The 27531-nt window shown below is 38.3% G+C and overlaps 2 protein-coding genes across 4 annotated transcripts in view; both read right to left on the bottom strand.

The window, feature by feature from the left end:
• LOC141288838 (mitogen-activated protein kinase kinase kinase kinase 4) overlaps positions 1-19826 on the bottom strand; it is a 76432-nt gene extending 56606 nt beyond the window's left edge. For 2 of the 3 annotated variants that reach the window (XM_073821006.1, XM_073821007.1), the window contains exons 1-4: positions 19622-19825; positions 19124-19189; positions 1135-1191; positions 52-177 (exon numbers count right to left, since the gene is read on the bottom strand). In XM_073821006.1, coding sequence (XP_073677107.1) covers positions 52-177; positions 1135-1191; positions 19124-19189; positions 19622-19678 — 306 coding nt within the window. In that variant the 5' untranslated portion in view covers positions 19679-19825. Of the gene's footprint in view, positions 1-51; positions 178-1134; positions 1192-19123; positions 19190-19621 lie in introns of all 3 variants that reach the window. The other variant, XM_073821008.1, reaches the window with a different exon arrangement.
• Positions 19827-21920: 2094 nt separating this feature from the next.
• The window catches only part of il1rapl2 (interleukin 1 receptor accessory protein-like 2), a 336038-nt gene continuing 330427 nt past the window's right edge, over positions 21921-27531 (bottom strand). The window contains exon 11 of the mRNA XM_073820745.1: positions 21921-23455. Within this exon, the coding sequence (XP_073676846.1) occupies positions 22770-23455 (686 nt within the window). The 3' untranslated portion in view covers positions 21921-22769. The remainder of the gene's footprint in view (positions 23456-27531) is intronic.

Below are 27531 nucleotides of genomic sequence, written 5' to 3'. Positions count from 1 at the left end.
AGCTAATGTGGGACACTGGTTGAGGTGTGTTAGTGTTCAGCTGATACTCACCCACAGCTGGTCATCCTGACCCGCAGGACTTTTCTTAACAAAAGCACCGTAATACGTGGCTATGTTCCTGTGATGGGAGTGAGTCTTCAACATGTTAATCTCCAGCTTGATTTCATCCTCCTCCTCCTGCACAAGACAAAGTTTTTAGCATTAAAGACAAAGAAAGGCTGTTAAAGCAGGAGAACACAGCACATCTGTCATCAGCGAGCGAGGGAGGACATATGAACTCTTCATAGAGGCTCATTCGGATCCTGCGTGTGGAAGTGATGGTCAGGGAAAGGAAACCGCTCTGTTATCTCTCACCACAGATAATGCAGGACGGGAAGGAAACAGCATTTCTGTGATGAGAAGAGCAGAGGCTCTCTGAACGCTTCAGAACCGATTCAAATAAAGAGTTATGATTCTACCAAAAACTACTAGTCAACTAATTTATTACATTTATTAGATAATCAACACTCTAATAAAAACTGCATAAGCAATTCATTGCACACAAGGCAGTTTTTTTAATGATATTGTTTGTATTTGTTGAAATATAATGACTTTAACGCTGGCTGTAAACTAAAAAGTGGTAACATCTAAGTTAACTAGATTTATTCAAGTCATATATTTAAAAAAAACATATTAGCACTGAATTACCCTGAATACAGTCATTTATACCACAAAAACTTTGCTGTGTAATTAAAACTTGTTTTATGATGGATTCGTTCAGACGTAGATAAATATTGATGAACAGGTTGATTAAAAATATAATGAATATGTATTATTGTGCATATATTTATTGTTATAGCTATGTTTTCCTAGCTGTCTAATAAGTTTATAGACACTGAATGTGTTTTCTTTAGAAGTGATGTGATCCACTGAATCACTGCTGTGTAAAAATAATTCACAACTTCTGCTTTTGTCCTCCACAGGAACAGCAGACTTTTGGGGGTTTGAGAAGATAAACGTCTAATTCTGGTAGACAGAGCACATCTAGTACATCAAACCTTTGTTCTTTCAATCTAAGATCAGCCACTTCTCATTGCCATGTGCATTTCAATTAGGACTGCGTGATAACTGGTGTGAAGATGAAGAAGATCATACCTCAGTCACGTCCATGACCTTGATGGCGGCCAGCTGTCCTGTTTTCACATGTCGACCCTGTCAAACACAAGGACACACACACACACTGATGACTTTACTGTCTGAACTATCAGAATCAATCAGCACACAGCGACAATCACAGTCCATTTCAGCTCACGTAGTTACTTTAAACCAATAGTAACTGAGTTAGTAATGCTATAATGAGTTACATCATTAGAAAAGTGACTAATTACTAATTATTATTAAAATGTTCAAATATGTCAAATAACTTGGAAGCCCCCAATATTAAATAGGTTAAATTAATAAAAACAGACAGTAAATAGAATAAATTATTATAATAAAACATTGTACAATAATCTGTGCACGTAATATTTTAATGTTGCTGTGGGACAATGTAAGACATCTATCGAATTCAATAAATTATTGTTAATATTATCACCCTCTACGGACACCGTGGCAATAGAATCACCACTGGCTGTGCAATTAATGGAAATTTCGATTTCTGCTTCAAGTGATCATAGAAATCCAGTGGTGCCATTTCGCTCCTCCATAAAAGCTTAATTTCACATGCAAATTAGTATTTTTTTGTATCTTTTTTTCTGCTGTTTTGCTATCTTTAACGTAATCGCTAATATAAAAGTTCTAGACCCAGTCATCATCGTGTTAAATAATCGTGATTCCAATATTAAAATATTGACCAAAATAATTCTAATAATAATAATGCCAAAATCGAGCAGCCCTATTTATATAGCTTAATGCCACCGGGTTTTTTTTTTAAATATCTGAAAGTACACTTAGCATCAGTCAGTCAAACATTATAATATGATATTATGATAATTTAGCATAAAACTTTAGTAATTAGAATAACCATGTCTGAATGCACATTTGTCATGTTGACTGAACTTATGACAGGTTGTGGTGTCATTCAGTGTTTCTCTAAATCACGTTGTCTGTGTTTGCTCGAACTGATTTGCTGAAATCAAAACAGGTGAGCACCAGCCAATGAGATCGCCGTTTGCGCATTAGTCCCGCCTACTACTGGAGAAACCGGCAGTTCTTAAAAGCTGAAGAATCCCAAAGGAACTCTGTTATTTTGAGAGGAAAATACAACAAAGAATCTGGTTTACATGTAGCGCGTCCATTCTGCGTGGTATGTAAGACTCTCACGCTCTGCATCTTTCTCTGCGTGTGTGTGGGACAAAGAGACGACTAGTCATGTGCCTTCACACTCTTCACACATATCTAGTGGACAGCAGAATGTACTTCTAAAAGTATTGATTATATTAATACAGTTTATTAAAACATTATTTTTAAAAGGAATATTAGACGATATCAATCCTTTTTTTTTACCAATGTAAGGGTTTAACAGTAAACCCCTTTCATGCAGGACTTAGTTTGCCAAAAGAATGAAAGAAATTGTTCAAATTTTATTAATTCATTTTTCAAATGATTCATTTCAGTATTTACATTTTATGCATCAACTTAATTACCAACTCAAATCATAAAACAGAGAATAAAGAAAAAATAAAACACAATTTCTGATAAAGAAATCATTTTGTAGGTCACTATTATTGTTAAGACTTGTATTGTTTAAATAAATAAATACTTTAGGCAATTCTCTAAGAAATGACACATGAGCTCTGAGATTCGTGTAGCAATAGCCAACAATACATTGTATGGGTCAAAATGATCGATTTTTCTTTTTTGCCAAAAATCATTAGGATATTAAATAAAGATCATGTTCCATGAAGATATTTTGTTTTGCTTTTTTTACTGTAAATATATCAAAACTTAATTTCTGATTAGTAACTTGCATTGCTAAGAACTTCATTGGGACAACTTTAAAACTACTTTTTTGCACCCTCATATTCCAGGCCAAATATCGTCCTATCCTAACAAACCATACATCAATTGAAAGCTTATCTATTTCAGCTTTTAGATGATGCATTAATCTGACCCTTATGACTGGTTTTGTGGTCCAGGGTCACAATTGTGACTTGTTTCATCCTCAAACACACACACAAAGCTTTAAATATGACACACTTCCTTCACGGTGTCTAGCTTCCACATTCACACACAGACGTCCAGCGCTATATTAGTATGATGACGACAATCCAGCGGTTTCCAGCAAGAACTGCATCTGATGGTAATTATGACTAGTGTTTCTACAATATTTAACCCTAACTCCTGATCACTCACTGATCACACAGGCCAACGCTTGATTATGACGTGTTTCTTCATCATCAGCAGTGCTCTGAATCTCATGTGGATTACAGAAAGCGAGAGTTCTCTCTCTATAAAGTAATGACGGTGTTACTCTGGCTGGTTCTTGAGTCGGCAGGAAGGAAAGAGAAGCAGTATTTCCTGCTAGAGGACAGATCACTCATCCATTCATTTTGCCTCATCCTCTCATAACATGAGGCCTCTCTCACACTGACAGAGGAATGAACCTTATTACAAAACCAGGGTTGAGACGACTCAGGAAAGAAGGGAAAACAGTAGAATTTTAAAATAAAAGCTCCAATGATGTTGAAATCAGTACGACAGCAGAGAGGTCTATTCCCAAGCCCTTCCAGAGCCACAGATGCAGTACATGCTTTATATGCTGACTAACAGATGTGCCCTAAGCAGACGTGATGCACAGGAGATGTGTCCGTCCACACCAAACACATTAATGAGACAAGAACGCACTCTCAGCACTTCTGTGACGCTTCGGCAGACCGCAATTCATGCTCATTCTGGAGTAACATAAGGGAATTCTTCTATAACATGGTATCATATTGATGCATCTCTCCGTCGAGATGTGACTGTGTGTAAGACTCTGGTCACAGAAACACTAGCCAAGTGATGTGACAAACACAGAGACATAAACTCTGAGTAAGAATGGAGGAGAAACCACGCATCTTCATGCTAGCTTGAGAGTTTGTCAGGATACCTCCAACACCACGCTCCTTTAACACATCATCTGAACTCAACTTATCAGGACTGCACTAGCTTCACTGCTCAAATGAAAGGAGTTTTATAATTTTGCAACAATAACACAGTGGTTCACTTTGAATGAATCTCTTTGAAAGGGGTCATATGATGCGGTTTCTTGTTTTCCTTTGTCTTTGGAGTGTTACCAGCTGTTTGTGTATAGATAAGATCTGTAAAGTCTCAAACCCAAAGAAATATTTATTATAAAAGCTGAGCCACGCCTTCCTAAAACGGCTCGTTCAAACACGTCCTCACTGGTCCACGTCACGGGGAGAGTAGATTAGCGTAACACCGCCCGTATGTATACGGGAAGAAGAAGGCCTAACTTTTACCGGCTGTAGTAGTGTTGCAGTGCCATGTTGTGGAGACACAAAACAAAAGTAAGTGCTTTGTTTGGCCTTCCAAATGAGGACACAACTAGAAATCAGTGGTTAAGTTATATTTACAACACTGTACCGGAACAGTACAACACAACTATTCTGTTTCCTGAACCTGGGAGAGCAGCTTACAATGCCAGCTGTACACAAAGGGTTAAGGCTATAAAGTGGAGCAATTCCAATGTTGAAGGACAGTCTGCTCTTCTGACTCGCAGCCTGTAAGTACGTTTTCATATTTAAAGAATTCAGTACTGACTATTTACACGTGAGTTTTGAGCAGTATAGAGTAGTGCTTGTTGTTTCTCGCTCTACGATCACAAATGCAGACATGGTGTTATGTTTATGTGGCGTGACGCTACACAAAAGACCGTATGACTCATTATAATCAGTAGTTATGTCTCCACTGGATGCAACAAGTGCCTCATCTATAATGGGCTTTATTGTTTCTGTCTCGTTGAGCAGAGAAACAGCATCACTAAAGGGCGTAACATTTCCTTCACAAGCTTGAGGTATTCGGCCAATCACAACGCATTGGATAGCTGGCCAATCAGAGAACACCTCGGTTTTCATCAACAATGAGTTTTTTAAATATCAAAGCGTTTCAGAAAGGCTGGTCAGAGAGGAGCAACAATAATGTACAGTATGTGGAAAATAATATGTTTTTTGAACCTCAATCTGCATAAACACATGACATTACAACAAATACACAAAATAATGCTCTTTTTAGCAACATCATATGACCCTTTTAAAGGGGTCATCGGATGCCCATTTTCCACAATTTCATATGATTCTTTAGGGTCTTAATGAAAAGTCTATAATATACTTTGGTTAAAAATTCTCAACAGTAGTGTAAAAAAAACCTTTTACCTTGTCAAAATCAGCTCTGAAAAAAAATCATTTTATTGCATGGTCCCTTTAAATGCAAATGAGCTCTGCTCGCCCCGCCCCTCTGTGATGTGGGATTATGAGCTGTAATGTTTACTTTAGCTGCTTTTAGACGCTTTTAGCCGTGTTTAGCAGTAAAACTTGCCAACAAGCACATCATTAAGAAAGGACATTTTCAAAGATACATAAAAACCCTTATAATCACTTCTGCTGTGGTTGAAGCTGCATCAAAAACCATTTGCACAAACATAGACGCATATGTAGATCAGGATCAGTGCTTTACTTTCAAATGAAAGTAACATTATCCTCTGCGTCTTCAGCGGCTCATATGTCAAGAGTGAATGAGGACTGCTGTGTTCATTATTACATCCAACAACTGAACACCTCAATCGCTCAATCTGAGACATTCTTGTCTTCCTCTGCTCCTGAGTCACACAATGGCGATCAGAGTCGGACTGTTTCAGCTCGGTGAGGGCGGGGCTAAGGTAAGGCGCTCATGTCAATCAACTATCGTGGGAGGGGCCTCTGTCTGTGTGTCGTCACACCTACAAGAAGCTGAGAATGAGCTGATTTTAAAAAGGGGATATTACTTTTAAAGATTTAAAAAATACCACTGGGTGGATGTTTATCATTGTAGGGTGGTTCGGTTGTGTTCATAAACTGCCAACTAACATTAACTAACATTTGTTCAAACAACATGGAAAAGTGAGTTTTGCATCCGATGACCCCTTTAAGGTATTACAGAAAAGTATGTGGCTTGACATTTAAACTGCAGAGTACAAAACAGGAGCTGAAACTCTTTTTTGTTCAAATGTAGTCAACACTACAATGTGTGTGATATTGATGAATGGAGTGTGATTATACCAGGTCTTCCCATCATGCTGTAGAAAGGGTGCAAACAATGTCACTTCCTATGTGTCACAAATGGTTACATTTTTGCAATAGTTATTGTCCAAAATAATTTTGCTTAAGAAAGTAGTGTGGGAAGTGCCCACTGACTGGAAGATGATGAGCAGTTTCTCCATCATTCTTACAAAATGGTTTTAGCAAGAGTTCACACCCTCAGCTTTACTCAGAAACAGCAGCACAGCTGTGTCTCAATCAGTCAGCTCCACACACACACACACACACACACACACACACACACACACACACACACACACACACACACACACACACACACACACACATATAGAAGTGAACATCAGCTGTGTCTTCAGTGAATAAAGTCACACGCGTATAGGACAGAGTATGGCATCTGTGTGTTAGCAGTGTAAATATAGCCTGACAGACACGCTGCTGTCTATCATGATGACAGTAATATACAGATGATCAGCGGGGTCATTCCACATCAAATCAACCACATTTCAGAAACTTCCTCAGCTCAAACTTTTGATTTTGATAATATTTTTTTTCTGTAGAAAGACGAACATAAATAGAGACAAAAGCCAAAATGTCACAGATGCATATTTACTGAGTAATGACAAAAAAATGACAATTTTCACCTGACATTTGCAGACAATTTACAGGAGTGTAAAAATGACTTTAGAAAGCTGGCGGCATCATTAGTTTATTTGTATATTGTTATAGGTCTGATAGTAAAATCTGTTGACTTTAGCAATCTGTGTTTCATTACGCCAGCAGTGACAGCTCAAAAATGGCAAAAAGCACTTATTGTGTTTTTTGCCTCAAGTTTGCATGCCTCTAGGATATCTTAATATACTTTTAGATTCTGGTGCTTGACAAACTTTCCTTTTGGTAACTTTATTTTAAAGTACCTCGATGGTTCAATCTCAGAGATATGGAGATCTAAATATGTCTCCATGAGTAAACTTGACAATTGCACACATTTTCACTATTGAAAAACCAAATGCAGGTCATTTTGCATACAGCTGATACTTGTATTCTTTTAAAAAGGAATATGAATAAATAATGTTGAAACTAGAAATGTATCTTGTGATTTTCTATCAACACTTCTGCATTGAAAATACCTGTCTGAGAAGCATAAATATTCTTTTCTCCAAAGTTTGCATGCCTGTAACTCTAAAAGTATTCAAGATATCTATTTGACCCATTTTCAGTGATCAAAAACTAAATGTGGTTCAGTTTGCACACAGTTGATACTTTCTACATTTAAAGAGGAATGCCTGAAGAATAAATAATGTTTAAACTAGAAATGTATCTTGTTTCCTTCTATCAAAATAATTGCATAAATCATAACTCTCTGAGTACCAAAACTCCACTGAAAATGGCTGAAGCACATTAACTTGCTCTCAAAGGTGTAAGAATCAATGTTGTTTTTGGTGTGTTTTGATAGAGGAAAACAAAATACATTTCTAGTTTAAACATTATTTATTCTTCAGACATTCCTCTTTAAATGTAGAAAGTACAAACTGTGTGCAAACTGAACCACATTTAGTTTTTGATCACTGAAAATGGGTCAAATTCAGAAATTTGGACATGGGTCCCAATATTATCCATAGGACTGAAGATTTCAAGAGTAAAGTTAGTTAAGAATGAGAATCTAGAAAGATATCCTGAATAAATTTAGAGTTACAGGCATGACAACTTTGGAAAAATAATATTTATGCCATTTATGGAAAGAAAAAAAAATCTATTCTATTTTTAACATTATTTGTTCTTTAGATATTCCTCTTTAAAAGAAAATAAGTTTCTCACATATGTTTTCTGTCCATTAAATGTGAACATTTGACCAAATTACTACACATTAAGACCTCCATATTCTTGGGATTGAATCACTGAGGGCCTTTAAAATGAACATACCAAAAGCAAAAAGAGAATCAGGATCTAAAAGAATATCAAGATATCTTAAATACTTCTTGAGTGCAAACTTAAGGCAAAAAAACACCACACACAGTAGCACATAATTAACAAACGTCAACAGATTTTACTAACAGAGCAACCAATAACAGTGTAAAACTTAAATATGATGCCAGCTTTCTAAATACATTTGTACACCCCTTGGCTCTAAATCTAAAGTAAACAGGTACCGTTTATCATTTTGGCTTTCATAACTATATGTTTGTCATTCTACAGAAGTAATATGAACATTTGAGCCAGGGACTATATTAAACAAACGAGAAAATCATTTACTTCTGAGTGGCGCCGTGGTAAACTGGGCTTTAATGATTCTGCTCAAGTCACATTTATTTCAAAAGCACTTTATACAGTGGAGATTGTTTCAAAGCAGCTTCACAGAAATAAACAGGAAAATAAAAGATTCATTGATGCAAACTTCAACAAATATGAAACAGTTCTGCTGTAAAGCTGCTCTAACAACACAATAGTGTCATTATTCAGTGCAACTTGGTTAAGTTTGTTCTCGACACAAAGCATCAGTGGCATCAAATGTTATGATGTTATTGTTATTTCGAGTCTTAAACCCCAACTAAACAAGCCAAAGAAAACCAGCTTCAGACGGACACTAGTTCTCCTTCGAACAAATAAACATACAGACTGATTTATGTGCATTAGAATGCATACACATAGTCACTAATGGTTACTGAACTAAAATTAACCAATACTGAACTGAATAATTGAGCTGATCTTTGCTATTTCTATGTAGAGCAGCTTCACACTAGTGATTTTTTATAACCAATACCGATACCGATTATTTGCATGATTATGTGCCTGATAACCCATATGCAGACCCGATATTTACTTACTGTTATAAAGTAACTAAATATCTGAGTGAAATAAGTCGATTTTTCCTTCTTTCAGTCATCTTAAAAAAAGTCTTTTATGTTCAATTTAATCTTCATATTACAACAATAAAAACATTTTATTTATAAAAAGCATCAACACTAACAAGCAAAATAAATGTAGAATGTCTAATGGAGAAAATCAATAAAGAACAGGATACCAACTTCATTTTAAACTACAATTTTAGTAGGTTTACAAGCTGTTTAATATAAAGAGTGAAGAATAATTCTCTGGATAATGTTAATTCACTGAAGAATATTCTCTGAAATATTGGAATATAACAAACAAAACATTGCATTTTATTGCATTTCTCAACTGTGTGTTATATCAAAATGACTAATGTTTTGTCGTTCTAGATTCTGACAAAGCACTGTTTATATGCATTTACACACAACTATACTCAAACTGCGATCGCTCACGGAGATAATAAATAATTCGTTTCTATAGAGTTGTATTTATTTCGATGTGTATTAGTGAAATAATGGTTATATAGTAAATGTAAGTGGAATTTGCCGGAAGCAACAACCATAGCAACATGAATGCGACTTCATAAGACTAATGATGAGCATATAAACAACAAAGACAGAATTAAATTCAGTGATTTCATTTCCAACATGTGCTCATTCATGGCTGTATATTATTTAATTCAGGCAAATGTATGCATTTATTGGGGCAGGACTTGTCCTTAGAGCCAAGCCGCATGAACTAGCTACATATCAGGCATTTATGTAACATGTAGGGCTGTCCCCGACTAAGAATTTTCATAGTCGAATCAGATTTTCGAATCTTTCTATAGTCGACCGATAGTTGAATCATCTAGGCTTATGTGTGTGTGAATGGGATAGGAGGGACACGACACTATAGTCAGCAGGAGGGTAAAACAATTTTTATTTTATTTTACACACTGCACACAGCAACAACTTTTAATAAAGCGACCAAAACTGCCTGCCTGACTGCAAAACTGACAGACAAACTTATTTAGGTTTAAATAAAAAGACAGAACGCGTCTTTTAGTTCTAAAAACGCAAGGCGCACAGCACTGCCTTTTTTGCTAAGCAACGACCAAAACAGCTGTCCTGTCAGTCAAATCAAAGGATTATAGCGCGAACGCTCTAAAATCTAGTTTTTTGCTGTTAATTAAACTGTCATATTAGCAGAAACCCTAAATAATACAGCCCCTGGTTTCCCATGATAGACACCAAAGGTTTCTCCTCTATTTCTTGCAGTCTCCGGACTTTTTAAGCGACGGTAAACTTTCGAAGACCCAAAAGATTGGACAATGGGAAAGAACGCGAATAACGTTGGGCGTTTTTCCGCTCAGAGTTGATATTTTTTTTCAACTTCAGGCGCTCAGAGCGCTCCTGCAAAAACGCGAGGCGCCGGGGACGCATTAACGGAGCGCAGAACGCTCACTGCCAACAGAAAACCATTCAAAAGAGGCGCCTCCAACGGCAAAAACGTGTTCGGTGTGATCGCCGCCTAATCCCTGCCGTCCTCATCTCATCATGGATCAGGGCAAGTGAAAATTAAATCTGTCACAGGGGTGGTTGGATTTGTTCACAAACACGTTAAAAATATTTATTGAACGCTTCTTTCTTTTCACTTTTGTTTTTACTGCATTATCATAATCTAAGGCTGTTTATAACTTAATATGTCCGTACAATAGGGCTGGGCGATTTGGCCTAAAATCAAAATCTCGATTAATTGAACATTTTAACTCGATTACGATTAATGAACGATTATTTTATTTATTAATAAAATTATATTTAATTATATTTATATTATATTTATTTTTTTGCCCTCATAGTTCACTGACAAGTAGGGATGCACCGAAATTAAAATTCTTGGCCGAAACCGAAAACCGAAAAAGAGGAAACCAAGGCCGAAAACCGAAACACCGAAAGAATTATGCCAATTATTAGTACCATTCCATTTATGGCTATGACTGTGTACTAATCTTACTAGACTCAAGGCATTGCAATTGCATACATTAATATTAAAGTTTCAAAGAATAAATCAATTATATTAATTTAAACAATTATTATCAATCAAGTATTTTATTACTTGACATAAACATATATTTTACTGCCTTTGTTTAAATTGTTTAAATTTTTATAACATTATCTTCTGGATCCATCACATCATAGACTGTAAAAAAATTCACATTTACAAGACTACGCGTTTCTCTTCCAGCAGGAGGCGCTGTCAGACTGGTATACAAAGCAGCGCAACAAATGACTTTGAAACGTGCAGCGCTCAGATTTATTCAATGGATAGCCTTTTGAAGTTTCATCATTTCTTGTCTTTCAGTCCCCACATTTAAGACCACCTGAAATCATAATTATGACTTTTATAACCCCTAATAACACTGCAGTTTTCAATTAAAATTAAGAGCTTTATTTCAAGAACCGATTTTCTGAAACAAACCTTGCACAATATACGTTTCTTTTTATACGTTTCCCACCATATTCAGGGCACAAGGAAAATATTAGGGGACTAAATTAATATCAGCATATGAAGTATAATCGTCTCTCATTGTCTCTGAGAGAATGTACGTCAGATGCTGAAAATCAGTTTTCACTTTCATTTTAACATTGCGCAGTTTTCACGTTGCTTGTGTGATATCCATTGGCTCACCTCCATGGTTTAAAACATAAATATTAATAAAAATACAGTATGAAAAGACATATCTTTAAAATATTGTGACGTAACACCAACGTAAAGCTAATGTTTTTCACTCACTGAAAGCTACATCTGTCTCGATCTCTGCTCTTATCACTGCACGCACGACTGCAGACACAACCCCTCTGGAAATTTCGGCAAAACAAGTTTTGCAAATCGCTATCCGTGGGTCTTTCCACACGTTCACACCGCAGACGTGTTGCTTCAGACAAGCACGTGCAGGCTGCGGTTTCTGTTTGTGTCAACATACTGTTTCGGCCGTGTTGTTTCGGTGATAAAAGTCTTTCGGCCGAAAACCGAAAATGCACTTTCAAAGTAGAAAATAAGCGCTGTCTTCTAAACAAAATTACTCTTGTATATCCTGTAAATTTTTTAAGCTCTCCATGGACATGTCGGCGGAACGGAGCGGAGTCACGTGACTCCACACGCGGTACTGTTTTTAAAGGGAAAGTAATCGAAATAATCGACCTGGAAACATTTGATCGATTATAGGTTCTGAATGTCGATTTCGATTATTTTTCGATTAATCGCCCAGCCCTACCGTACAAAATCTAGTAGTTCTGTGTGCAGTTAGACATTGAGCACCCCTATATTGCCAAAATGGTGTGATGCTCGTTTCACCCGCGAAGATTCGACTGTGAGATCGGTGGTCGAATCAGGCTCCGCATATCGATGCATCGAATCTTCGACTATTCGGGGACAGCCCTAGTAACATGCATCTAATATGTGCATTAATGGCTGTTATGTTAAATAAAGTTGACTTATAACAGCTAAGCAAGTGCTTTAACTATGCACACCCTTGTTGTCGCTGCAATGGCGATCCTGCCCACAATTCTCCAAACACCCACAAGATGACAGCGTTTATCGGTGAATCCGATATCACAAAACCGATAACCAATATACTTAAATATCGGTGAAAATATCGGTAAATCAATATATCGGTCGATCTCTACTTTACACCTCAAATGTAATTAGTTTAATAACTGCTGAAGATAATTAACAGTTCATTTCCTGTTTATCTCTGAGAGGTTGCATTGAATCCATCTGAATTGAATAAAGCACTAGGGCAATACATATGGCTTGATTTTACAGGAGCATCACATTTGTCAGATTATGACTTCTTATTTTCTTGTGTTGTCATTTACTCTTGATCTTCATCAACACACAGCAGCACAGTGCCAGTGTGTCATATATACAGCCACAAAATCAGGGACAATCCCCTGGAAATTCACAAGTTTTCATAAGAGACTATTGTTCCCAGCAGCTGTAAACAGCGATCTGTGTTCACACTGACTGACGTGAAAGAGTCTGTGAATGTGTGATTTAAAGCTCCACTCAAGTCCCTTGAACCACGCAGCCTTATTCTATGTGGTGACGTAATTTGAACTGAAACAAAAACATATCGCCCAGCCCCGCCCACTTCTTTTGAAGAGCCAATAGCGTTACATTAGTATCTGCTCGGTAAAGCCGCATTTGTAGCTTATGACAGCCACAGACTAATAAATGACCACACAGATTCAATATGAAACTCTTGCTAAAACAAAATAGTGATCATAATCACCAAACAGAAAACACTTACACTGTGAACAAGTGACCGATCTTCTATTTCTAGTGTAGGGGGCGGGACACTGCGGACTCTAGAGAGCATTAGATTGTGAATTTTGTCGTTGTTTTGAAGCACACTAGCTTATAGATAACCTTAAGGCTAATATATTCATACTAAAAGCCAAAAAACTTTAATTTTGATTTCATAGGGACTTTAAGTGTTCCCTTCGTTTGTTTGAGCAGTGCATATTATGCATCTCATATAAAGAGACAGTTCATCCAAAAATGTCCTGGTTTATTCACACTCATATTGTTTTAAACCTATATGACCCTCTTTTTTTTCTGCAGAACACAAAAGAAGATATTTTGAAGAATAAAATAGTTTTTGTGACCATTGATATCCATTTTAAACATGTTTCTCAAAATATATTATACAGAAGAAACAAAGTCCTACAGGTTTGGAAGAGCTTTAAAGGAGAAGTTCACTTCCAGAACAACAATGTACTAGGGATGTAACGGTATCAAAACTTCACGGTACGGTAATACCTCGGTATGAATGGCACGGTACGGTATTTATTGAATCAATTACAGGAAAAACTAATGAAGAGACTCGAAAAAAGGGCCAGAAGTGTTTATTAAACAGTTTACATGAACACTGAACATATCAATGGCATACAAATTAGCCATCTATCTGTAAACTTTGAAACAGAAACTTAAATTTTTCAATTTTAGTAACAAAAACTTATCAAAGCATGTAAAAAAGTCAAATCAGTTTAGCTGAATGAGTTGTCTGAATCTAGTTGTCTGCTTTAAATAAGATTTTTTTTCTTACCCCATTGGCAGATTATTTAGCTTGTTTTAAACAAAAACTCACTTAATTTTGACTTGTTTTGACTAAAAACAAGACAAATATTTTTACTTGTCTAGAAAATCATTCTTGATTTAAGAATTTTTAGATATTTTGGCTGGAAACAAGACAAATTTTTAAGTAAGAAAAGCATTTTTTTTGCAGTGCAGTAGGCTCTCATGCCTTTCTTTCGCATTAAATCTTTAATAAAAACAATCCTTTAAAGAACTTTTCTACCTGGACAAGTGCATCTATTATGTTGCCTAGTTTATTTAAAACTGCACCTTTCCTTATTTTAAACATAGCCAAAAAGCCACGTGTTGACTGTGAAACACAGTAGACTTCATTTATATGCATTTATGGTACATTTCCGTGTCAATCCATGTTCATTTTTACAGCGAACAATGCACTGTAACATTAATTCAGCGCATACAGCGCAGCAAAAAATAGACTCGGTGCCGAAACAATTGCTGGACTGCTGCAAAGGCACCGCTTCTAGGACGTACTGCCGGACAGCAACCGCGTGCAGTGTGAACGCTCTAATCCGTTAACATGGGTGCTGAAAAGAATACGTAACGCATACGCACTGCAGACGGAGCAGGTTCGACCATTTCCATCTCTTTTCCTTGCTGCTACAGTCTGTAGCGACAACAAACCGCAAAGGATGATGGCCACGCCTGGGCTGATGGGAAATGTAGTTCCCGCGACCTCCCGTTCGCTCCATTCGCCTGAGCAAACTTTTCTCAGAAGACCTATTGTTTTATCGAGTCATGCGACCACGGTAGTATCGAAAAAATTTGTTATTGCGGTATGACGGTATTTACAATACCGTTACATCCCTACAATGTACAGATAATGTAGTCACCCCCTTGTCATCCAAGATGTCCGTGTCTTTCTTTAGTCTTTTTTAGTAAAATGATCTGTTATTTAAAAAATAAATAAATACAAAAAATAAATAAATAAATACAATTTATATACTTTTTAACCTCAACCACTCATCTTGCCTTGCTCCTCCTAACAGTTAGGGTATGTCAAAAAACATAAAAAATTCAAATTTTCTCCCTCAACTTCAAAAACATCCATCACTGTTTACCTTTTTTTTGTTAAGAATGTTTGATTTTCCTTACACGTTCACTTTGCAAACACTGGATCTGTACTTCTGCAGCGATGTAGAGCTATTTTGAAATGATTTTTGAAGTTGAGAGAGAAAATAAGATGGGAGTTTTCTGACATACCCTTACTGTTTTGAGTTTTGAGAACTTGCACATTGCAGAGAGAGACAATATGAGCATTTGAGGTTTAAAAGTGTATAAACTGTAATTTAAAAAAAAAATAACCGATTGTTTCACTAATTACGAAGAAGATGATTCGCATTTGGGATCATTTGAAGCCACATTTAAACTGCATTTTGGAAACTGGGGGGCACCATAGAAGTCCACTATATGGAGAACATTCCTGAAATGTTTTCCTCAAAAAACATAATTTCTGTACGACTGTAAGATGACAAAGGGGGAACATTATCTGTAAATTTTTGTTCTGGAAGTGAACTTCTCCTTTAATAACTCCTGAATCTGCATGTTTTGGCTGAGCTATGTCTGTAAGGCGCTGATGATCAGACTGCGCTCCTGCGCTGGGCGGCTCCGCGTTCTTCGTGCTGTAATGCGGTTCACTGGGAATGGGCCGCTCAGCACAGGACAGCTCAAAGCCAACCATGATTCAATGGACTGGATGAGCGTGTGTTTGTAAATCAGCGCTGGAGCACTGCGTCACGGCTCAGACACACACTCCGGCAAACATCGGGAGAGGAAACGGCCTCTTTAACACGCGTTTACACAAGATGACATCATCCCACCAAACGCCATGCGCTACAGAGGAACTACAAGAAAAGCATTCTGGAGCGTTCAGGTCAACAGCCCGTCTCCTCACTATTGGTGCCGTTTCCTGTGGCCGAACTGGTCTTTGGTAGGTGCTCATGCACACTGAAGGAGAATGAAATGAGCTCTAGGGGGTTGAGAGCCACACATGCTGGCAGGTTTCAGATGGTATTTCTGTCGGAGGGGATTTCCTCGTGTTCTCCAGGATGCCTGCGAAGCGCCACATTGTGTTAAACGACTGGGACATAAACAGGAAGTGCTGTCTAAAAGGGTGACAGTGGGATTATACCTCAGACAAAGCAGCTCTCTGATAAACCCTTTAAAACATTGTTGAAAAGCTGTGGAAATTGATCCACATTGAATCTCAGCAGCAAGTCCTGCTTCACAAGAGTTTATTGTTTTACCAATGACTAACAGTGAGTGAACAGACTGTTGTCATTCTAAAACCAGGAGAAGGTTTTAACTGGAAAAAAAATTATGGTTTTAAAATAATAGTTTTTAAAATGAATGTTTTTTTTAGTATTATTGGACTAAACTCTGCCTGAAGTGGATATAAATATTGAGGTGAATTTCAAAAGCAAATGGACGGTGCTGAAGCAGATTGTGAGAAGGACAGGAGATCATCTCTAATGCTCAGATATCTTCTAACAGACTGACTGTAATCAGCAGTTGAAATTCAGTTCAAAACCACTAAACTATGCAGGTCTGTGGACCTCTGGGAACATAGGTTGAGAGCCCTGGTCTGTGGTAGCATCATAATCCAGGAGAAGGCCAAAAAACAAGACAACATTTTATAGGTCTATAGGTGGCGCTCATTGAAAACACAGTGGTTCCTCCTGCACACAAAGCAGCAGTGCACTTATAAACACCACTGTTAGGCCTAATACAAGAGTAAGATGAAAAATTGCACGAATCACATGAATGGAGTATTTCGATATCAGAATAGTGAATTTGGCCAAAAGGTGACAAGTTTGTATGATGTCACAAAAGAAGAAAAGTCAAGTCGCAATTTCCGCTTGATGTGGATTTTAAAGATGTAGTAAGAGTGAAAGTGTGCTACACTAGAGGTGTAGTAATGATCAGATCTGTGTTGCCTCATACGTGAAAATACGTGAAGAAACAAGAGTGTGTAAGAGATCTGAATGCAGAACTAGCTGTGCGATTACTACTACTAATCAGAATGGACATTTCATCACTTCATGACCAAGATGTAGTGATCCTGGACCACAAAACCAGCTTTAAGTAGCGCCAATAGCCAACAATACATTGCATGGGTCAAAATTATAGATTTTTCTTTTATGCCAAAAATCATTAGGATATTAAGTAAAAATCATGTTCCATTCAAATATTTTGTAAATTACCAACCGTAAATATATCAAAACTTAATCTTTGATTAGTACTATGCATTGCTAAGAATTTCATTTGGACAACTTTAAAGGCGATTTTCCTCAGTATTTAGATTTTTTTGCACACCCAGATTTTCAAATAGTTGTATCTCAGCCAAATATTGTCTGTATAATACTGTAATAACGCTATCCTAACAAACCATACATCACTGGGAAGCCTATTTATTCAGCTTTTAAGAAATGAACCATTATGACTGGTTTTGTGGGTCACATATGATAAATTATGATGTACTGTGTCATCCTCGATTGAAAATGATTTAATTGAGAATTATTTAAAATATACACTACCTTTCAAAAGTTTGCGCTCAGTACATTTTTATTGTTTCTTTTTTTTTTTTTTTTAAAGAAATTAATACTTTTATTCATGAAGGATGTATTAAGTTAACAATTAAAAGTGTATTAAAAGTTAATAATAAATTATTTACATTGTTATAAAAAAATATATATATTTTGAATAAACACCTGTACTTTTAAAACTTGTTATTCATGAAAGAATCCTGAAAAAAAAAAATCACAGGTTCCAAAAAATATTTGTCAGCACAACTGTTGATATTATCCAACATTGATCATTCTAATAATAAATCAGCATATTAGAATGATTTCTGAAGGATCATGTGACACTGAAGACTGCAGTAACAGCTGATCAAAATTCAGCTTTTCATCACAGGAATAAATTCTATTTTAAAGTATGTTAAAAAGAAGAAGAGACTTCTTTAAAGACTATTACAAGTCTTACTGACCCCAAACTTTTGAACGGTAGTGTATATATTTTTAAAGGGACAGTTCACCCAAAAACTACAATTCCATCACCATTTGCTCACTTTCAAGTGTTTCAAACCTGCATGAAATTATTTTATCTTTCAGAGAAAAAAAATATATAAAAGAAGGTATTTTGAAGAATATGGCTAACCAATGTTTCCCACTGGCTGTCATAATATGGAGTAATGGAGACCAATGTTCAAACATCTTCTTTTGTGTTCAGCTGAAGAAAGAAACTCATAGAGGTTTGAAACCACACAAGGGTGACAAAATGACAACAGAATTTTAATTTTGGGCTGTCTTTTTAATACACGGGTTTGATGTCACGCACCAGCATTTATCAAAACAACACGCATACAATGATGCTGCAGTATCACACAATTACAATATAAAAGCTTGAAGTAGACACGCTAAGGCTGTCCTAATCTGTGTGCGTCCCACCCTACACTTTGTGCTGCTTTTACTGCGGGCTTTCAGAAGAAATGGTTGCACAAGATGATCCACAGCGGGACTGTTGCGGCGCTGAAGCAGATCCACCCTGACCTGAATCAAACACACATGTGTGTGTCACACATCTCACAGGATGTTTGGGCTTACTACACACTTCTTTAAAGATCCGATATTTATGTGAAACACGCTCTGACCTTCACGAGGAAGTGAGCTCCACCCAAAGACTGTGTCAAAGAGCGAAACCACACTTGTAGGTTTCATTAGCACAACTCCCACAAACTATTTATCGCACCAGTGCTGCTGCTGCTGCTGGCACATCCCAACAACAAAAGACTGATCTGGACCACAAACACTGCCATTCTGCATGATGATCTTGGTTCACAAAATAACTTTAATGAACTTGCACAAATAAATAAATAAATAAGACAAACAATGACCCAGACAGTGAACAGAGATAACACAAACCTTGTAAACCTGTCCATAGGTCCCATTGCCGACCACCTCGATGAGCTCGAATATCCCTGCAGGATCCTGAAATAAGAGTTAGACTGGTCAGATGATGAGATTTAACACACTGGTACCTCACTACTACCTGACTGAGACAATAATGCAACTCACTACAGTTTAATGCAGCTATTAGTTACATAATAATAGCTCGCCATGATTTGAGACACGCTCCATGTTTTCACTTCAACATCTGTGACAGTTCCATTCCCAGATCACAGACGATTGACAAGCGAAGAAAACTACAGGAATGCATTTCTCAAGATGTAAACGACACGACAGCCGAGTTTCACAACTGCTCTAAACTTTGAATGGCATTTAGAGTAAAGTTTATCCAAGTTCTGGCTACTAAATCAGTGTAAGCGCTGACTGAAACTTTGTGACGAGCCTCGACCAATCGCTGCTGTGGAAAAGATGCAAAAGTAACATTGAAAACAAACGCTGAAGTGCGGTACTCACCCGTAAAGAGGCGAGGTCGATGTTACTCAGACTTGTTGTAGTGAAGTCTCTCGCCATTTTAATGAGCTCGTCTGCCAATATCAGAGTTTCTTAACTGATCATGGTTTGAGGAACAGTATGTCTGCCCATCTTCAGCTCCTCGACAGCATATCTAAGCCTACTATAGCGAGGGCTCGCCTTATGAATCTTAACGACATAACGGAACTCTCGCCCAGCAGTTGGAACTGAACTGAGATATTGGTATGAGTGGGCGTTTCACGGCTAGCGGATCAGCCAATCCTGTCACAGTACCCACTCAGCTGCTAAATATTAATGAGTTCATGTTTCTAGACACTCCCGCTAAGATACATGACTGAATCAATATTCATGAGAGTTATCCTTCGCTTTAGTAGGGTTTGGCATGCATTTCTCAGGACAAACACAGGAAACCCGGAAAACGAGTAAAAAGTGAAAAGCTCTTCCTCTGCTTACAGCAAAACAACGCTTTCCATCTCTGTATAATACCTTCAGCATTTCTCACATTATCACAGTTTATTCGCTATAGTTTAGAAAATGGTAATAAAATATGACAAGAACTGTGTCAGAACAAATAATGTCAGATAAACTTTGATAGAAAGGTATGTAATGGATTATAATTGACCAAAATTTCAGACAAATGTTAGTATGACTATATTTACACAACTTTCAATACTTTGCTGGCCAATTACCAAGCAATGATTAATTCTGTTCAGTCTGTGGTGTAAAACGGTCACTTTAGCAATTAAAGAAAATTAAAGTTTGAGCTGGTTTATGCTGGTCTTGTGCTGGTTTAAACTGGTAAGGACTATCTTAAACCAGCACATGACCAGCTCAAACCAACATCCATGCTTCAAAACCTATCTAACCAGCATATGCTTTTTTAAGATGGTTTATGCTGGTCTTGTGCTGGTTTAAACTGGTCCATAGCTGGTCATGTGCAGGTTCTAAACTGGTAAGGACCAGCTTAAACCAGCACATCACAAGCATAAACCAGCTCAAACCAACATCCATTCACTAAAACCTACCTAACCAGCATATGCTGGTTTGAGCTGGTTTATGCTGGTCATGTGCAGGTTCTAAACTGGTCAGGACTATCTTAAACCAGCACATGACCACCATAAACCAGCTCAAACCAGCATCCATGCTTTAAAACCTACCTAACCAGCATATGCTAGTTTGAGCTGGTTTATGCTGGTCTTGTGCTGGTTTAAACTGGTCCTTAGCTGGTCATGTGCAGGTCCTAAACTGGTCAGGACTATCTTAAACCAGCACATGACCAGCATAAACCAGCTCAAACCAACATCCATTCACCAAAACCTACCCAACCAGCATATGCTGGTTTGAGCTGGTTTATGCTGGTCTTGTGCTGGTTTAAACTGGTCCTTAGCTGGTCATGTGCAGGTTCTAAACTGGTCAGGACTATCTTAAACCAGCACATAACCACCATAAACCAGCTCAAACCAGCATCCATGCTTTAAAACCTACCTAACCAGCATATGCTAGTTTGAGCTGGTTTATGCTGGTCTTGTGCTGGTTTAAACTGGTCCATAGCTGGTCATGTGCAGGTTCTAAACTGGTCAGGACTATTTTAAACCAGCACATGACCAGCATAAACCAGCTCAAACCAGCATCCATGCTTTAAAACCTACCTAACCAGCATATGCTAGTTTGAGCTGGTTTATGCTGGTCTTGTGCTGGTTTAAACTGGTCCTTAGCTGGTCATGTGCAGGCTCTAAACTGGTCAGGACTATCTTAAACCAGCACATAACCACCATAAACCAGCTCAAACCAGCATCCATGCTTTAAAACCTACCTAACCAGCATATGCTAGTTTGAGCTGGTTTATGCTGGTCTTGTGCTGGTTTAAACTGGTCCTTAGCTGGTCATGTGCAGGCTCTAAACTGGTCAGGACTATCTTAAACCAGCACATAACCACCATAAACCAGCTCAAACCAGCATCCATGCTTTAAAACCTACCTAACCAGCATATGCTAGTTTGAGCTGGTTTATGCTGGTCTTGTGCTGGTTTAAGCTGGTAAGGACCAACTTAAATCAGCACATCACAAGCATAAACCAGCCCCAGCATACATGCTTCAAAACCTACCTAACCAGCATATGCTGTTTTTATCAACAGGGATAGTGTCCTGTACCCACTAGTAAAAAATATCTGGTGTAGGAACAATTTTGGTTTTGACTGTATTATGGTCAGTTTCATCACATTACAACACGAAATTAAAAAGGCACGTCTCAGATTCAATTACTCATATATTTATTTATTTTGTTGGTCTGATAACAATTATTATTTTTGCAAGGTATATTACAAATAATTTATATGCTAAAACCAGAAACCTGTGAATCAGACAAGCTGCTTGGTTTGTGAGTATTTGTTAAATAACAGCTCGCAAGTTCGTACTCTTCCACGCTGACTGTATCTGAAGAGTAAAACGGCCTACTAGTCGTGAGTATACAAAATCAAATCACTGATTTTAGTGACCTTTCATTTCTTCAAACTAGTAAGAGGGCAGCATTGCATACAAATTCAATAAAATGCTAATAAATATCAATATCGATCAAAAGTGTTTGATCATTACCAGCACTGAAATGCTTCCTCCGTAGTACCAGATACACCATATAAACAAGATGTATCTATCTGTAATGTATGAAAAACATCAGAATTCAGAGGAAGAAAACAGCCAAACGATCAGGAAATAAGGCAAATGATAAGCTGTATCAAATATGTAAATACCTCCTCAACTAGCTACAAACCATATTCGTGTGCTTATTAGATTTGAATAGTAATTATTTGCATAAATAACATATTCTTTAAAGCTTGGCGCTGATGTGTCTTTACATTATTGTGCTGTATCAACCGAAGTCAAGATGTCAAATAAACCCCTTAACGCAGATGCAGTGCTGGATGGAATAACTGTACATAGTGTAACGACCCCAAAATTCAAGTAAGAAAACAAAATCAGTAGCTCTTCGTCGGTTTGAACAAAGTATGAAAACACTAAAGGCTGGAAGAAAGCGAGATAAACCATCATGTATTTTTTTTTTTAACAAGATGAACCCATGCAGATAAAAAGGAAGAAAGGATGAGATCGGCAAAGCTGCGTTTGGCTGAGTCGCTCTACCAGATATCACTGGAAAGCTCTTGTCCGGACAGCGGCACGAACGGGCTGTTCAAGTGAACGTCTTTCTTGGGTTTGCCGACGTCGTTCTGCGTCAGCCGTCCGTTCAGCAGCGTCATGGGCAGGTTGCAGTACACGTGCCGGCCGCTGAGCGTGGCGATGGCGGTGCTGGGCAGCTCGTACTCGTAGCTGCGGCAGAAATGGCGCATCTGCAGGTGGCCCGGCTCGTTGTAGTCCGGTATTTCGACGTGAGCCGGCGCCAGCGACGCCGAGGTGGCCGTCATGGCCACCGTCGACACGGCCTGCAGGTCGCCGAAGAGCCCTTGCTCGCCCGAGTCCAGGACCTGTCGGCGGGACACGCTCTCTTTCTTCTTGGCTGGCATCTCGTAGCGGACCCTCTTCCAGAACTTGGATTTGAGCTGGTTGCTTTTGGGGCCGTGCCACTTGATGAGCGACAGCACTCGGATGGTGTGCTTGAGGTCCTCCACCTCCTGGTAGTTGATGACGCTGCGCAGGTCCGAGCATTCGATCATGATCACCTTGATTTCGCCCGTCACCAGCATGCTGTGCAGCCGAGGCTCGAACTGGAAGATGCTCCAGCCGCGGCGGGCCACGAATTCAGGAGTCAAGACGATGATCAGACGCCTGCTCTGCTCCACGCTGCGCGCCAGATCCTCGATGTACGCTAGGGACACAGAGAGAGACAGATGACTATGGATGTTATGCACCAGCAAACAGCTTTTAGAGCTTGCCATTCTGACTTTTATTTTCAGCACTGACATTGAAACTGTTCTTCAGTTTTCAAAACTGTGTGAAGCCATGTTGAAGCTACGTATGCAACCTAGTTCCCTGAGAAGGGAGTGAGACGCTGCATACTGAAATCGGTACTATGGGAAGGACTCTGTGTGAGCCGGTGTCTAAAGCATGTGTAGCCACACAATGATAATATATTGGACAAAACATGGTCAGATGACGCAGCGCAACTATAAATGTTAGTTGAGAACGCATACCTCCATGTTCTAATTATAGAAGAAAGATGTTTCAGGCATTGTATGGCAAAGGTTACAGAGCGGGCTTGTCCAAATACCCACACATGCAGTCTTGGCCAAACAACAGTAAGTAAGTGTGCACGACTGTCCCAGGTCTTTAAAACACAAAGTGAAATGCTCTTACTAAACCCACACTCTTGAATACTGCTTTGGAGCGGCTAAGCGCATCCCAGCGCTTGTCATATTCAAGTATTGCATTTTTTATTGGTTCAATGATGAGTATGTTTATTTCGTACAACATTTGCTACTGCTTTTTTATCACATAATTCGACACCACATTTATTAAATTGTGTCGTCTTTTGGAGACTACTGAACAGACATTTAGACATTTACTTTTAAATGCAATGTACTGAAAATAAAACTGTAAACACTTGGATTTTTACAACACTCAGAGCCAGTATTACTAACAGCTTGCACCAGCACAAACTGTCTTCTGTCTTTTGGAGCAAAAACAGTACTGTCAGTATCTACAAAAGACACGCAGTTTAGAATTAGCACTGAAAATGCATGGACACAGTTATTTTTGTGCCTGACCTTATTAAATATGCATTTGTAGGTGTTCGCCTTTCAGTTTGTGCGCGTTAAATTACTGGTATTTGTGCCTTTATTTAACACCCAAAAAAGCATGTAGTAATTTGCGCTGCTCTTGGAAGATTGCACTGGTTATTATGGAAATTATATGGCTGTGTCTGTGTTCTTTAATGTGTGCATTGTTAGTAAATGGCGTGCAGAATTTTTTTCCTCCTGTTGGCGTTTTTATTAGAATTGCGCTCTAACGCTATTTTGCCCTGTTTAGTAAAACTGGCCCTCTAAGTGTGTCCCATCATGTATTGAAAAGTACACACACTTGTGGTCTTCACACCCACAAGAACGCTTGGGCCAAATATAGAAAATACATCATTTAAGTAGACAAGTGGTCAGGTTTAAGTTCAAAGACCACAAGTGTGGGTATTTGGACAAGCCTAGGGTCTCGTTTCTTTTTCAGGAAACCGGGTTTCTTGACACACTGATGTAGACGCTAGGGGAGCGTAATACCCATGACACAATAACAAAGAAATGCCTGACCAATGAGGATGAAACATAGTCATCAACCCCAACGGCACAAAGACCTAACTGATCTAAAGGCCAACCTGAGATCAATCTGGTCCAGATGAAATCTTCATTCATTTTCACAGATGTGTGTAGAAAGAACATGTGTGTTGCCACAACACAAAATAGGAATCAAAGTGGGAAAATGTTTCCTTTTATTTTGAACTCCTCCTTTACAGCATGAGATTGACTTGAGAGCCTGTGGTTGAATCCATATCCAAACTGTAAATTTATGCAAAGAGAATCAGCCTCCCACATCACAAACATCATGCAAAGATGCACCCTCAGCCAAAGCTTTTAAAGAGGCCAGACTCCTTCACTCAAAGAGGTGAAGCCATGCCACGTGCCTCACAGGCCAAAGCAATAGCATCATCAATCCAATAAGACAGTCGCTGGTTGGAGATGGGGGAATCCCTGCCATGACGCTGATTGGACTTACACCATGGCTCTTTTCGATTAATGACAATCCTAAGGGCACTAAGGTTTGAAGTATGACCAGATGGACGATCAAGGATGGCACCTTAGGTAAATAACCTGGCCTAGGCTGTAGAATCACTTTTACCAGTCTAGGGGCAAAATCCAAACAAGAGGGGGCATATAATAATGCCTGGAGATCTCCCTCTTAAGTGATGCTAGAGCCAATAACACAGTCGTTTTAATGGTCAGAAACCTTTCTGTGACTGACTCTAATGGCTCAAACAGAGCCTTGCATAATCCTTCAAGAGCTAAGGTAAGACCCCTAGTCACTGCAAGAAAGCTTCAGCTGTGTGGCACTGCTAAGGAAGTATCCTCATAAGATACAAGGGGATGTCTGCCCACTGAGGCTCCATTGGTGTGACTGTGACAAGCCAAGATCAAGGCCACACACACCTTAATAGTAGCATGGGATAGATCCACAGAAGAAGAGGGTGCTCCAGCATTAAGGACGGTCCCAACAACCTTAGTTGACAGACCAGAATTTATACTCAGGGGCCAGACCCACAGCTTCCACATCACGGGCTTAATGTGAAATACTGTTCCCCGAGTGTGAGAGAAGATACCTACTTGCAAAATCAGGTCTGAGAGCCACAAAATTTGTGGTTTGGTGGAATTCCCTTGCTGACTCTGGCCTAAATCTCTCACTGGAGTCCAACTCTTTCCAAAATTGCCATCGTATGCAGTGACACATAGTATGCATGCACTATTCAGAAAAAAGAGCCAGGCGTCAGTGGAGCACCCTCAAAAGGAAGCACTCACAATGAGGACAGTCGGCTGCTTCAAGAGCCAATCTAGCATGCTCCCAGAGTCAATCCTCCCTATTTGCAAAATACGCAAGATGCGTAGGGCCCCCGAAACACCAGGGGGCCCCCTTGCCCTTAAAAATGATATAATTTAGTTTAGTTCAGTTTTGAGTTTGGCTGGTGGTTATGAAAACATTAATGTTAGTTTCGGTAACACTTTAGAATACGATTCCATCATTAATAATGAACTGCACAGAAACAAAGGACTAATGCACTACTAACATTATAGTAACTACTATTAACTAACAATAAATTCTGATTAACGAATCAGTTAGTAATAGCGCTCAGCTGAAAGTGGTAGTTCACTATTAGCTAATCAGTAACTATCATTTTTTTCATATCTCCCAGAGAACTACTATAACCTACTATATACATGTTCATAATTAATGTACATAATGCAAAATGTATAATTAGTCCTAAAGTGAAGATCATGATAACTCCCTATTAATTACTAAAGTCATTAAAACCTATTTAGGTTTTTGTAAGGTTCTGGATAGTAATACTTCCGATGGCTTTAGTAACATACGGATCCAAATAATTAGTAATTCCTTTAGAAGTATGTAGTAACACTTGAGTTATTACTGTCCAAAACCTTACATATAGCTCAAAAGCTTACAATGATTTCAGTCATTACTAGGGAGTTATCATGATCTTCACTTTAGAATACGGATCCAAATAATTAGCAATCCCTTCTGAAGTATTTGGTAATTATTGAGTCATTACTAGTGCGTTACATTGATCTTTACTTTAGAGTTAATTATACATTTTGCATCATTCACATTAATTATGAACATGTATACAGTAATTCTTAGTAGTTCTCTGGGAGATATGAAAAAATATAGTAGTTACTGATTAGCTAATAGTGAACTACCACTTTCAACAGAGTGCTATTACTTACTGATTCGTTAATCAGAATTTCTTGTTAGTTAATAGTAGTGACTGTAATGTTAGTAGTGCATCAGTCATTTGTTCCTGTGTATTTATTCATTAATGACGGAACCGTATTTTAAAGTGTTACCTTAATTTCTTTTAATGTGATGCGCTGTCGCCCTTTCTATGTAAAAATCAGTCAAATCATGTAAAGTAATTGTCGTATATTCTCTGAAAATGAGTTGAAAGCATACTGAGCTGCAGAAGAGACACTGTTTCTCAAGGGCTTTCCTTGAGCAGAAACACAGTTTTGCGTAGGGCCCCCAGAGGTCTAGGATCGGCACTGTGTGCTCCGCTCCTAAACACATCACACACAGATCATGTTTGTCACCCCTTGTAGGAAAGTGAGGGCATGGCAGAACATGCTTGTCATGCTTGTTAGATGCCATGCTCTTGCTTTCTTTCAGAGCACA

This window comes from Garra rufa, chromosome 16, assembly GCF_049309525.1.
Source record: "Garra rufa chromosome 16, GarRuf1.0, whole genome shotgun sequence".
In the NCBI taxonomy this organism is placed as follows: domain Eukaryota; kingdom Metazoa; phylum Chordata; class Actinopteri; order Cypriniformes; family Cyprinidae; genus Garra; species Garra rufa.
This window is presented reverse-complemented; position numbering and strand designations above follow the sequence as displayed.